Source organism: Mastigoproctus giganteus, chromosome 9, assembly GCF_048544385.1.
Source record: "Mastigoproctus giganteus isolate SK-2022 chromosome 9, ASM4854438v1, whole genome shotgun sequence".
In the NCBI taxonomy this organism is placed as follows: domain Eukaryota; kingdom Metazoa; phylum Arthropoda; class Arachnida; order Uropygi; family Thelyphonidae; genus Mastigoproctus; species Mastigoproctus giganteus.
Genome location: NC_143583.1, coordinates 40,773,457 through 40,787,472, shown reverse-complemented (window position 1 = coordinate 40,787,472; position 14,016 = coordinate 40,773,457). Strand labels below are relative to the sequence as shown.

General features: G+C 36.6%; 1 protein-coding gene across 1 annotated transcript in view; it reads left to right on the top strand.

Annotated features, from left to right (window-relative positions):
* The window catches only part of Dap160 (dynamin associated protein 160), a 531,520-nt gene that overhangs the window by 108,466 nt on the left and 409,038 nt on the right, over window positions 1-14,016 (top strand). The window contains exons 6-7 of the mRNA XM_090381606.1: window positions 5,588-5,696; window positions 10,660-10,833. Of these exons, the coding sequence (XP_090237732.1) occupies window positions 5,588-5,696; window positions 10,660-10,833 (283 nt within the window). The remainder of the gene's footprint in view (window positions 1-5,587; window positions 5,697-10,659; window positions 10,834-14,016) is intronic.

Sequence of the window (14,016 nt, the reverse complement as noted above, 5' to 3'; positions counted from 1 at the left end):
TCATAATCTGCCTTCGCCTGCCTAATCTCCTTTGCAACTTGATTACAGACTAGTTTATACCTGCAATAGGCTTCTGTATCACCTGATACTTTATATGCATTCCATACATTCTTCTTCTCTGCCACTAGCCTCACTGGCGCCTCCGTAGCCAGGTGGGAAGGAGCAGCAGTGCGTAGCACACGCTTCTTGATTAAACCGGGGTTCTAGCCCGTCACCACCAAATACGGAGGATGTGGAAAGGTCAGGGAATGACCATCGCATATCCCGGAGCAATATGGCTTAGTTGCTAATTCTCCTAAAAACCAAATAACAAACAAACGAACAAACCCTGAAGGTTTCCCATTTAGAATTCACTGTTGGTAACATCATCAGTTGATCCCACTGTACAGAATTTAAAAACTGTCTGAGACCTCTGTAGTCACATTTACGAAAGCAAAAGCCCTTCCCTTTAACCTTGATGGTAGTTACATCTTTAAATAATTCCCACATCAATACACTGTCGCCCAGTGGTTCCTTTATCTGCAGATTCTTAATTCATGAAGAATCGCTACTGATAATCAGATCAAGAATATTACTCTCTCTGGTTGCCTCTCGAACATGTTGCTGTAGAAAACAGTCATCCAATAAATCCACAAAAGTCTTGCTAGTGTGCGAGTGACCAACCCACAAATTCCAGTCAATATCTGGAAAGTTAATCTCCCATTATAAGACGTTCTGATTTACTGACCCACTCTGTTTCTCTGCACAATTGCTCATTATACTCATCAGATTCATTAGACCTATAACACATACCTACTCTCATTTTTCCTTTCTAGGTGCTTATTTCCCACCAAACAGACTCAACACTGCATTGTCCACCAACATCAATTGGATACACCTTCTTAGATTTTGTGTTTCTTAACTAACACCATAACCCCTCCTCCCTTCCTATACAAATTGTACTCCCCAAATTCCAACTCAGCACTGCCTATATCTGTGTGACACCACGTCTCTGTATTTGGGAAGAAACATTTCTTTTATTTTTTTCGTTTTTACTGTCCTTTTAAACAACCCATGTGAACTTTGAGACATGGCAGAGTATATTATAAAACCTAGAGATAAATGATTAGACAGAAAAAATATACTGTGTAATAGTGCCAGATTAATTTTGGTATGGGAAAATATTCTGTTATGGTAATTGTGATTAAGAATAAGAGGGGTATTAATCAAATGATAACTAGTTGTATCTACATCGGATTTGAAGTGTTTAAAATATCAGCCTCAGTCTACATGTATAAGTTAAATTCCCCAGCAATAATAATTTTGTTTATCTGTTTAGAAACTTCGCAATCCAATTGCAAAACTTATTCATGGCATCACATTTATAAAATTTAGTATATTCTAAGTGGGAAGCATTCAAGGAACTAATTGAGCAAGCTATTAGGCTTGTCATACCAATTAAGAAATATTGTTCAAAGTTTAGGCCTAAATGGATGTCAGATGAACTAATAAGACTTTTGGCAGAGAAGAAAAATGCATGGGATGCATATAAATTATCAGGTGACACAACACAGAAACCTATGGTAGATATACGCTAGTCTGTAATCAAGTCACAAAAGAGATTAGGCAAGCGAAGGCAGATTATGAGAAATCTTTGGCAAAGGATGCTAAGAAAAACAGCAAGTACTTTACTTATATAAATTCTAGAAGCAAGGGGATGAATCATATTGGTACACTTGATTGTTGATGATCCTCCTCAGATAGCTGTAATCTGAATGAGTATTTTGCATCTACATTCACATGAGGAGTTAAGGGAGTAAAATGCCAGACAGTTTATCAAACTGTAACAGAGTGCTTAATGATTTTGTAATAACTGAGAGCAAAGTGGAGGAGAAATTGTTGAAGTTAAGCATAAGAAAGGCACCTCGTGTGGATGGGATCTATCCAGTTATATTAAAGGAGGTGGCAAAGGAAGTAAGGAAATCCTTAGCCATAATTATTAGAGCATCCTTGTACTCAGGGGAAGTCCTCACGGCTGGAGATGTGCAGATATATCTTCAATTCACAAAGGGGGATGTAATGGTGACACAAGTAATTACAGACCAGTTAGTTTAACTTATTTTTGGGAAAATAATGGAGTCAGTGGTTAAAGATGCATTGCAGGATCATCTAGACAAGACTGCAGTAATATTTCAGACACAGCTTGGGTTTGTTAAGGGAAAGTCTTGTCTGACAAATTTGATTGGATACTATGATATGGTTACAAAGGAACTGGATGCAAAAAATATTGATATATTATACTTGGATTTCAAGAAAGCTTTTGTCAATAATTGGAGCAGTATGGTATTAAGGGTAAGTTGCTACAATGGATAAAAGGGTGGTTGAGGGGAAGAAGACAGTGGTAATTAATGGATGATGCTCTTCGTGGACTAATGTTTTTAGTGAGTCCACCAGGGTTCAGTGTATGTCGGTGTTGGGCCTACTATTGTTTTGTATATTTATCAATGATATTGATGAAGGTATATCAGGCTTAATGTCGATGTTTGCAGATGATACGAAAGTTGGCAGGGCTGTTAATGACAGTAATGGCAGTGTTGCTACTGCAACAGGATCTAGAAAAGTTGGGCAGATGAGCTGAGAAATGGCAATTGAAGTTTAAAATTGACAAATGCAAAGTACAGTAAACCCCCGCTATTCGCGGTATCTGTATTCGCGGTTTCGCGTATTCGCGATCGCCGATTTAATATAAAATGAAACCTAAAAAAATGTGAATTTTAAAACGCCGTGAATATTTTCCGCCATAAAAAACATGGGCGTGGCTAAAATTATCTTTCCCGGTCAAAACAGCGCTCAGTGGGTGGGGGTAGAGGGGTGAAAAAAATCGCGAGCGTGGATGTTTCTCGCTAATCCTTGTTCAGTATGTGTTAGTCATGGAAGGTTTCGTCGTTTGATTTTAATTTATATGTTTATAAATTGAATAAATTTATCAATTTATAAATTGATATGCTTACAAAAATGATAACTCTACCGTTTTGCAGTGTAAAACAGACTTTTTCGAGTGCGTTAACGGAAGAAAGTGACTTTATTGTGGTCAAGTTCTTTCTAACCCCTACAAAAATATGGCTACGAATAAAAAGAGAAATGTGAAAATATCAAAGAAGGTGATGACACTAGCGAATAAAATTGAGTTATTAGACGAAATTTCTAAAGGTGAAAGTGTCTCCTCAGTGGCAAAACATTATAAAATCAATGAGTCAACGGTACAATCAAACAAGAAATCGGAAGAAAAAATCTGCCGTAGTGTCCGTGAAACCGCGCTAATTGCTTCAAAAATTTGCTCTGTAACTCGTGATGTTAAATTTAAAAAAATGGAAAACCTTTAAATCTGTGGATAGAAGACCGAATTCAAAATAAAATTCCGTTAAGTTCACTCATCATTCGTGAAAAGGCAAAACTTCTTTATCAACACTTTAGCGAAACTGGTGATAGCACTGGCGGGATGTTTTTTTTTGCTAGCAAAGGCGCTGATTTGAAAGATTTGTTTGAAATTTCTAATAAATATTGCATTTAATATTAAATTGTTTCTTATTTTCATTTCGATGCCATATGCTTGCATTTCACTATGTACTGTCATGTACAGTCATATTATGAAGGTACATATAATACATACATAGACAAAATTTTAGACTAGTTTTTCTTATATATTTCATACTTTGGAACGGAACCCCTTTATTACTATGGGAGCCATAACTCAGTATTCGCGTTTTCGGTATTCGCGACATTTCTCAGGAACGTAACCCCCGCGAATAGCGAGGGTTTACTGTACTGCATACGGGTAGAAATAACTCCAGAGAAACATACCGACTGCATGGTACTGCACTTAGGGTGGTAGAAAATGAAAAAGATCTGGGAGTAATTGTGCAGTCAGACATAAAGTTTTCCGAGCAGTGCAGACAGCCTGCCAGAACAGGTCATGGGGTATTGCCAATGATATACAGGAATTTTTTCTTAGTAAATAATCTTTCTGCTTCTAATTTTCCAGATAATGACTGGAAGAGGTCTGAGTAGTGTGTTTGTGGGGACATTGTTGAGGATTTGTTATGTCAAGGAGCTGGGTAGATTTAAGCTGTGTATACACCATATCTAAAAATTGTATTACATCCTAAAGGGAAAAGGTGATAATGCAATGGTCAGGCCACACCTTGAGTACTGTGTACAGGTTTGGAGGCCTCATTTTAGGAAGGATGTAGAGTTGCTTGAGTATGTGCAGAGAAGGGCAACAACATTGGTGAGGGGAACGAAGGGGTCCTCTTACCAAGAAAGGCTTAAGTTCTGTAAATTGCAGCAGCTGGAGACTAGGCACGAGTGTATAAGGCCTTGAATGAGTTAAGCACGCTGAATTCTGATAGGATTCTTCCGCTTGCTCAGATTATGAACCTGCGGGGGCATAAATTCAAATTGAGGAAAGACGTAGAACTGTGTCGGAAATTTGCCTTTAGCGGGTTGTTAATTGCTGGAACAAACTTCCATCTGTCATGGAAGTTGAAAGCTTAAATAAATTCAAAGAGGAACTGGACAAACGTTTAGAGGGAATGGATGTGTGAAATTATTATTATTTTTTTTTTTTTTGGTTGATGCTACATAAGCTCATATGATTGCTTTCTTGCATCACACATGCCTTCCATTACTACTATAAGTGCTGCAAAATAACTAAAAACTACACAAAACCAATTAGTGTTTAACTTTAAGAGAAAGTATCTCAAGATCATTGATTACCAGTAACCAGGTTTTAATAATAGTGCTTGATATTTCTCACCAGTATGCAAAGTTTCTGTCCTTGTTTTCTCACTTGAGAAGCAGTAATAAAAGCATATTTAAAATTAGTTGTGAACTGATGAAATAGATTGTATTGCAGTTGGAACCAGGTTTCAGATACCAGCGTGAAGTCAAATTCAGCTGTACATAACCAATTCCATAAGAGTATAGAGTTTATTGTTTAAGCAGCTCACACTCTTATAGACACTTGGATTGTGAAGTCATATTGATTAGAATTTGTATTCTCTGGTTAAATATGCAGTGATGTAAGATTACTTTGTTCCCTCCTCCTCACATTTTTGGGTTTTCAATAACTGGTGTTTGTATAACAATACAAAAACTGCAGAGGGAGGGATAAAAGTGATTAAGACTTGCAAAGTGATAGCAATCACAATGCAGAATACCCAAAATTAAGATTTACGTATATACTGTCAAAACTCAGACAAAGCAGCATACAAATAGTTACTAAAAATAGCCATTAAAATAACTACTGCATTGCAAGGCTGACCAGGTGACATTCACTAAATGATGGTGCATTGTAAAGGTAATGGACTGACAGCAAGTTTTCTGCTCATACACCACCTGCATCATCATTATCCAAAATATATTATGCTTAGTAGATGTTTGGGTTCACAGCGATAGTGTAAATCAATCCTTCGGGATATAATATCACTCCTTTTATTCACTATTTACCTTAGTTCTATTCGTTCTATTTCCTGCTTAGATTATCCTGCTCCCTCATAGATTTGTAGCCCTAACCAAAGTAAACCAGTATAAAATATTCATTTTGTAGGCCCTCCTGTGTCAAATGCTTCATTTGGAACCAGTTTCATTCGCCCAGCATCTCCAGTTGATGCTAAGTTGCAAAGATCAGGGTCTGTTAGCAGTCAAGATTCGCCTACGTAAGTTGGTATAACTCTTAGCATTACTAATAATCTTAGCATTTTCTTCCATAATGGACACCTAATTTGCAGATTGGATATCATTTTGGTTTCATGCATTTCTTATTATGCTATGTTTATGTAATATGTATATTAAAGGGTGTTTATCGTGGCCAAATTTAAGAAAGCTTCTAGAGATAATTTGAAGAAAAAAATGCCCTTTAAAACATAGGTTAATTTCACACCATTATTGTGTATAGTGTAGCAAATGCCTTAAAAACAGCAGTATAGTTTAGCAAGGTGGCACTGCAGTAAATGTCTCTTGGACTGCTTGTACATCTTGGCTAGTGTAGTTATGCTATCTTATAGAGTTATCCATCTGATTGAGATGTATGAGTCCTGAAGTGGAATGGTTAAAATAAATGAAAGAGGTATATTTTTACTGTGAGAGAGAAGAGTAAATGAACATAAATGTAAAATCCTAGGAAGAAATACAAAGCTTGAATCTCATGGAATTTATCTTCATGTAGATCTTTGCAATGACATATCCCAAGATGGCCATGGCAAGAGTTTGGTAAAGCTAAAGGTAGAATTGGATCATAGATGGCCATCCAATTCAACCTTTAGCTTTACAAAATAAATGATAGGAAAAGGGTCAATATTATAAAATGGGCAGTAAAAAAATAAACTTTTTTTTCTTTTTTTGGCAGAAAAAGTTTACTTTCTTGCATCATCATTATTCGGCCTTTCTAATGCTAACACTGTTAACCTGTGAGTGTTAGCCCCAGGACAACTCGAAAATTACCCAGAGGTGTTTGATGACGATACTGTGGTTAAAAAATGCCTTTGGGTAAATTTCACCCACTACACCTTTGCTGACATATTTTTATCCATAGAATGTTTTTAGCTGCACTTTGGTACTAGTAAAGTACTGTGTTTTCCTTTTGATATCTGTTAGAGAAGGTGTGTGTGTGCGTGCGCTTTTAAAATATTCATATTAATGAGAAAAATAAAAAAAATTCAGGAATATTTAAATACAGAGGTATTTATTTATGTTCTATATACAGTTGGACCTCTATATAATGAAATTGATGGAACACTTGAAAAAATTTGTTAAACAGAACTTTTGTTATAAAGAAATGTGACCTTTGAATTCAACATATAGTAAAATATGGGAAATAAATCAAAAATAAGTGTGAATAAATAAATTGTATACCTTTTTAAAACAATTAATTTAATATGTACACCTGTGATAAGAGTTACAGGTATACACCAATTTGGTATTGGGGTACTTTTTGTTTGTAAAACAGTTTGTTCTGTGTGGAATAAATTAAAATAAATCTTGAACTGCCTCAAGAAGAATATTGGATCATTCTTCATGGATGAACTTTTCAAGCTCCTTGGTTGATCAAGATGGAGGAAAATCTGCCTCTTACTCTCCTCTCTAAATGTGCCCACAGTGTCTCAGTAACATTTAAGTCTGGTGATTGTGCGGGCCATGAGAGATTAGTCTGTATTATGCTCCTCAAGCCAAGATCAGACACATCTGGTTGTGTGTATTGTAACATTATCATCTTGAAACATGGTTGTTTGTGGGAAACAACGTTCACACCGTGGGATGAACCTGGTCACTCAGAATATTAATAATCATTGGCAGTAATTTGTCCATTCAGGGGATGATAGGATCTAAAGAATACCAAGATATTGTTGCCCACACCATTGTTGATCCTCATCCATGTATGAAAGTTGACATGAGACAGTCAGGATGATTAATTCGTTTTTCTTTGCCAAACATGAACTCTCCCTGATGTTGGAAAAGGTATGAATGATTTATCTGGAAATGACTTGTTTGTAAGATTCAAGTCTAGTTTTTGTGCTGCTTCCACCACGCATCCTCTTTCTAACATTACTATCAGTAACAAGTGATTGGCAATAGCTGCTCTGCTATAAATTTCGCTTTATGAAGTTCTTGCTGAACTGTTTTACTAGAAACTGGATTGCTGAGACTCATTAATTGCTGCAGTTATTTTTGAGGCAATAGTTTTATGTTTTCAGGCTACAATCCTTTTCAGTGTCCAGTAGTCTTTCAGTCAGTTTCAATTTTCTGCCAAAATTGTTCTGTCAGATTTTGTTTTTCCGTACTTGGTGAATGCAGACATTACTTTCATTGCAGTTGCTCTGGATATATTAAACAAAGCATTGAATATGGATTGAATATGAGTCAAAGGACTATGAGCACCTTTGTGCTCATAGTCCTCAATAACTTTTTTCACAGCTTATTTCTTAAAAGTGGGTACAGTCTTCTTCGATTACGCCTCCACTTTCAATGGTGAAACTGGAGGCGTAATTAACTTTTTCAGGTAATCCATGGTGCTTTTTAAATTTGTCAAGCCAACCAGAACTTGCATGGAATGTTTTATGCCCAAAAAAGATGTTTACTTCTTAGCCTTCTCTTTTCAAAAACAAATCAACAGTTTTAGTCATTAGTGCCCCTGCTTAATATGTACCAACAATTTGACCTCTTTGGAATTCAGTCAGATTGGTCATTTTTATCATGTATCCTTTTGCATCACCTCTAAATAAGCTCCTGGTGCAGTATAAACCATGTCATTTTTGCACCAATAAAATCAAATCTAAATAAGCATCAGCTTTTATCATCTTTCCTTCAGAGTACTACCTGCAAGAAACAAAGAAAAAATAATCACTGCATGTTCATAAATATGTCATGAGGCCATTACAGAAACAACTACTTTCGTATTGAGTGTTTCTATTATTTTGTACATGATGCATACAATATTAGTACATATAGACTTAAATTTTGTGAAGTACTTGGTTATTTTTTGTTGTACGCTGAATTTTCAGATACATTGTTCATAAAAATGCTTGCATTTGTGTAAACACTCAAATAAATACATTTTCAGGAACATTTTCCTCACACTGAGGGCCTTAATGCAGAGTTTCAAATGCTGCTACTGTTTTGTGTTTGAAAAGTTTAAATCTTCATTGCCTTCATTTTCGGCTACAGCAGCCACGTCACAGTAGCTGAATACTGAGTAACTCCAACATTTTCAGTAGTATTCAAAGAAATAATGACAATATTGATGGTGAGGTGGAGGAAAGTGAATGACTGGGGCTCAGGCCTGTGACTGCTAAGTATGGTGGAGTTTCTTGTATTCTCTCTATCTTGTGAACTCCTGACCATATGTATCGTTCCAGAGTATGAACAGAAAATTAATTTATTTATCAAGAACAATTTTTTCACTGATCAGATATCGCTTGCGCGCACTCTCTCTCTCTCTCTCTCTCTCTCTCTCTCTCTCTCTCTCTCTCTCTCTCTCTCTCTCTCTCTTATTCATACCCAAGATTGTTCAAAAATTAGTAATAGTTAACCTCCACCCCCTCATTGTTAATTGGCATTTTAGCAAACCTGCTTTTGCAATTATGCTTATTTCTTTCCAGTGGGTAGAGTCTTCTTTGATTACACCTCCACGTTCACCAAAATTAACTTTTTTGAGTAATTTATGATGCTTTTTTAATTTGTCTAGCCAACTAGGACTTTCTTGGAATCTTATGCCCAGAAAAGATGTGTACTCCATAGCCTTCTCTTTTATTAATGGTCTTGATATCAGCACGTTTTACCTTGAATCAACTTCACCCACTTAAAAATGGCTTCATTTACATCTGTATGCAGGTGTAATTTTGCACGCTTCTGACCGGGCCTGGTTTCCTCAAGCAGTTTGAGAATTGAAGCATAGTTTTTCAAAAGGTTTTTTTATTTTTTTTTATTTAACACTTTGATCCACACTGTTAGATTCCACTATTTCCAGTACACTCAAGAAGTTCTTCTTAGGCATTGTATGGTTATTTCACAGCAGCTAAAACAAACATTATTTTAGGACCCACATGTACCTGCCATGTAAATAGAGATAAGCAAAATTTATTGAAAGGTGTGGATGACTCGCATGTGGAAGGCAGTGTACCATTATACTTTCTGCAAAACAATAGATAAAGTGGAAGAGCTGAGTTAAAGGGGAAACTGCTCTCTTCTGATTTTCTAATCTCTTTCTCATAATACATTCATTGTATGGAAATGTTCTGTGGAAACCATTTTAAATATAATTACCAAGAGGAATTTAAAAAATTTGCTATAAACAAATTCATTGAACAGAGATCCAACTGTATTTACATATAGAATGAATGGCTGATTTTCAGTTAATTCTACAGCAGGGTAAGAAAAAAATAATTAATTACGATGTTAATAATCATATATTGCAAGGAAATTCTAGGCTTTTTCTGCACAAACCAAAATTAAAAAGAAATAAAAATGATAAATAAACCAAAAGAACTCAGCTGGTACCATCCAGCTGACTTTTGAATTTTCTCAAGCTGTAATTCTCAACTCCCCTCAAAACTAAGTTATTCTGGTAATTAACAACTTGCTGACTAAAATTTCCTATATAATTGAGTTGTGATTATAATATTGTAATGTTATGGAACCAAGTCTTGTACAGAGCACAAAAATGAAATTTCATTGAAATATTATTAAAAGTTATCCACACTTTAAGCATTCTAAAAGGGTAGTATCTTCACTCCCAAAGTCAACATGCATGTTCTCTCTCTCTCTCTCTCTCTCTCTCTCTCTCTCTCTCTCTCTCTCTCTCTCACACACACACACACACACTCTGCTATAATCATAAAACTTGATATTGCTGGCTTAAAGGACAGTGAAATTGGAAAATAGAACCTAATTTTATGACACAATATTTGAATTTAGTTGCCTAACTTACTGACTTATTTCAGTGTAACAGTGTTCCTTTTGCACTGAAATAAGTCAGAAGGTTGGATGGACTGTTCTTTATATTGTCCAGTTTAAATTAAAAGGCAGATCTCTTAAGGAATGCATTTGATTCCCTATAAGTATTTTTTTTTTTTTTTTTCTGCATAATTGTGTGTTTAACTGTTTCTTCTCTCCCAAACCCTACAGGGGTGTTCATCCAGCACTGTTGACTGAATGGGCAGTTCCACAACAGTCCAAGTTGAAATATACACAGCTATTTAATTCCTACGATAGAACACGAACAGGATTCCTAACTGGTGCACAAGCTCGAAATATACTCATGCAGTCAGGCTTACCACAACCAGTCCTTGCTCAGATATGGTAAGTTAAAATGTCATTCTTGTTTTATAAGAAATAAAGCAAATTAAATGGAACTGTGTTTAGCGTATATGTTACTTATATAATTTTGGATTTAAAATGAACAAAACAAGAGAAGATCTGTAATTTTTATGAACTATAAAATTATGATGTTGGCCAGTTGCAACCTGTGATTATGTCTCATAAATCAAAAGAACAGTAGAATGCCGATTAACCAGATTACATTTTACAAATTAATTTTTTTTTCTCAGTATTAGCAATAACTAATTTAATCTGTGAAAAATCTACACGAGAACATCATAAACATTACATCATGGAATATATAACATCACTTCACAATCAGAACAAAAAGAAAAAATCAAATAAGATGTGCAGCTTTATATATATATATATTTTTTTTATGTGAACCCCAAACAAGAGAGGTATTAGAACCTATAGTACTTAGTACCGTGCTTGGGGACGTTGAGAAGACGAAAGAAGATATTTGTTGACATTGGACTTGAACTTCTGTAGATTGTAATTTTCCGGAAATACATTTGAAGGAAGGTTGTTCCAGAAAACGGCAGTTGAATGAATAAATGAGGAAGATGAAAAGTTGGCTCTGTGGGTTTGAAGTTGGACAGTAAACGGATGTTGGCTGGTGACGGCACGTGTTCGGACTGTTTTGAAAGAGAGAGAGAGCAGGAATTATAGAAGCCAATTCAGAAGAACAGTGCCCATGGAAGTATCTGTAGAAGAGGCATGCAGCAGAAACAGTACGTCTATGAGAAAGCGAGTGGAGAGACTCTGTTAGAGATGAATCATTAATTAACCTAACTGCCCTCTTCTGAATGGAATCAAGAAGCTTGAGAGAGGTTTTGGGGGCACCACCCCAGATGTGGGAACAATATTCCATGGCAGGGTGGATTTGCGATTTATACAGAGTGAGCAGCTGTTTGGAAGAAAAGTAATGCTGAGAGCGAAAGAGAAAACCAAGTTTTTTAGATGCAGAGGAAGCAATGTTTATAATGTGCTTGTGCCAAGAGAGATTAGAAGTCAGGGTAATCCCCAAAAGAGATATATCATTTTGCCTAGAAATCGGAGTGTCACTAAAGATAAGCATAGGAGCAGAAGAATCCTTTTTGCGAGATATAAGACAAGACTGAGTTTTAGAAGGGTTGAAATCAACTAAGTTGTATTTGTCCCACTGGAGAATTACCTGGAGATCGGCATTTAAGGAATTGGTAGCAGATTTTCGAGAAGTTGAAGTTGATTGAGCAGGACAAGGTTTCTCAAGAAGGAAAGTGGAAGGCAATGTGCTATCATCGGCAAAACTATGGATAGGATTTCTAGTCAATGGAAGCAGGTCATTAATAAACAAGAGGAAAAGAGTGGGGGGAAGAACTGAACCTTGGGGGACACCGGCATTAGTGGAGAAGTTAGAAGACAGAGAGCCATCTACCATCACCCTCAGTGAGCGATCAGAGAGAAAACTGGATAACCAATTACTAAAAACAGTTGGCAAACAATAAGATGGAAGCTTGTTTAGAAGACCTTTATGCCAAACACAATCAAAAGCCTTTGAGATGTCAAGAGCAACTACCTGTGTTTCACTGAACCTTTCCATAGAATTAGTCCATAAATGGGTAACATAAGCCAGAATATCACTAGTGGATTGACACTGACTCAATCCATACTGGCGATCGTTGATTTGAAGGAAGGTTTCTAGGTAGTTTAAGAGTTGGCTTTTATTGATTTCTCCATTACTTTAGAAAGAGTAGAAGTAATTGCAATGGGATGATAATTGGATGGGAGGGATTTGTCACCCTTTTTAGGAACTGGCTGGATATGAGCAAATTTCCAAGCAGAAGGAAAAACACCTTTGGAATAAGAAAGTGAAAAAAGGCGGCAAAGAATAGGAGTAAGTTCAGGAGCACAGGTGTTGAGAACAAGTGGAGAAATACAATCAGGACCTGGAGCTTTCTTAGCATCAAGATTCATCAAAATCCTTCTGATATCCTTTTGACGCAAGACCACAGGAGGCATTGAATGGAGCGTGTTGGGAATGGTGGGAGGTGTTTTACCAAGATCATTAATACATGAGCTAGAAGAAAAATGGGATGCTAGCAGGTCAGCTTTATCCTTGGCTGAAGTGACAACAGAACCATCTGGTTTGGATAGAGGTGGGAGCAGAGATGGGCAAAAGTTGCGGCCAATAGCTTTGGCAAGAGACCAGAATGCTCGGCTACCATTAGGGCAAGAAGCGAGTTTTCTACTCTTAGCCTGTTCAAACTCTAGTTTGGACTGATTAATAACTGTTGCGAGCTTTGGTGTAGGCAGAAAATGAAACTGAAGAATTAGAAACAAGCCAATTATGATATGCAACATTCTTCTCTTGAACAGCCTTTGCACATTTATTGGAAAACCAAGGTTTAGATGAAGGACGAGATTTTAAAGTGGAGTGTGGGATAAAGGATTCCATTCCTGCAAGAATAATTTCACTGACACGATCTGAACAAGCGTTGACATCAGAAGTTTTGAAACAGTAATCCGACCAAAGAAAAGAAGAAAAAGAAGTCTCGCAGGTCATCCCATTTTGCATTCTTGTAATGCCAAACAACACTAGGTTGTGAATAGCCATGAGATAAAGGTTCCATCGGAGAAGAGACAATCACCAAGTTGTGATCTGAAGCGCCTAAAGGACCTCTCACTTCAACCGTGTACTTAGAAGGGTTGTTGGTGAGAAAAAGATCAAGTGTATTGGCTGTATGATTAGGATTGTCCGGTATTCTTTTGGTAAATGAACAATCTGTGCTAGGTCATTAGTAATTGCAAAAGCCTCAGCATCTCGACCTGCTGGGTCGGTGTGACTAGAAAACGGAAGCCAGCTGGAGTTGTGAACATTAAAATCACCAAGGAAAATTACCTCACTGTTAGGAAAGTTGGACTGGAGAAAGTCAAGTTGCAAAGAGAGGAAGTCAAAGAGCTCCAAGTAATTAGTGGCATTGGGAGAACCGTAGAGACAACAGATGAATTTGACACAATGAGGCAGAGAGATTTTAAGCCAGAGAAGATCAAAGAGAGGAGATTCCAAATTTCCAAGTCTCTGACAGGGAATATCAGAACAGACATATGCACAAGTACCACCTTTGAGGCGAAAGGAATCATACAGTGAATAATTTGAACATCTGAGATGAGCAGTAGTTG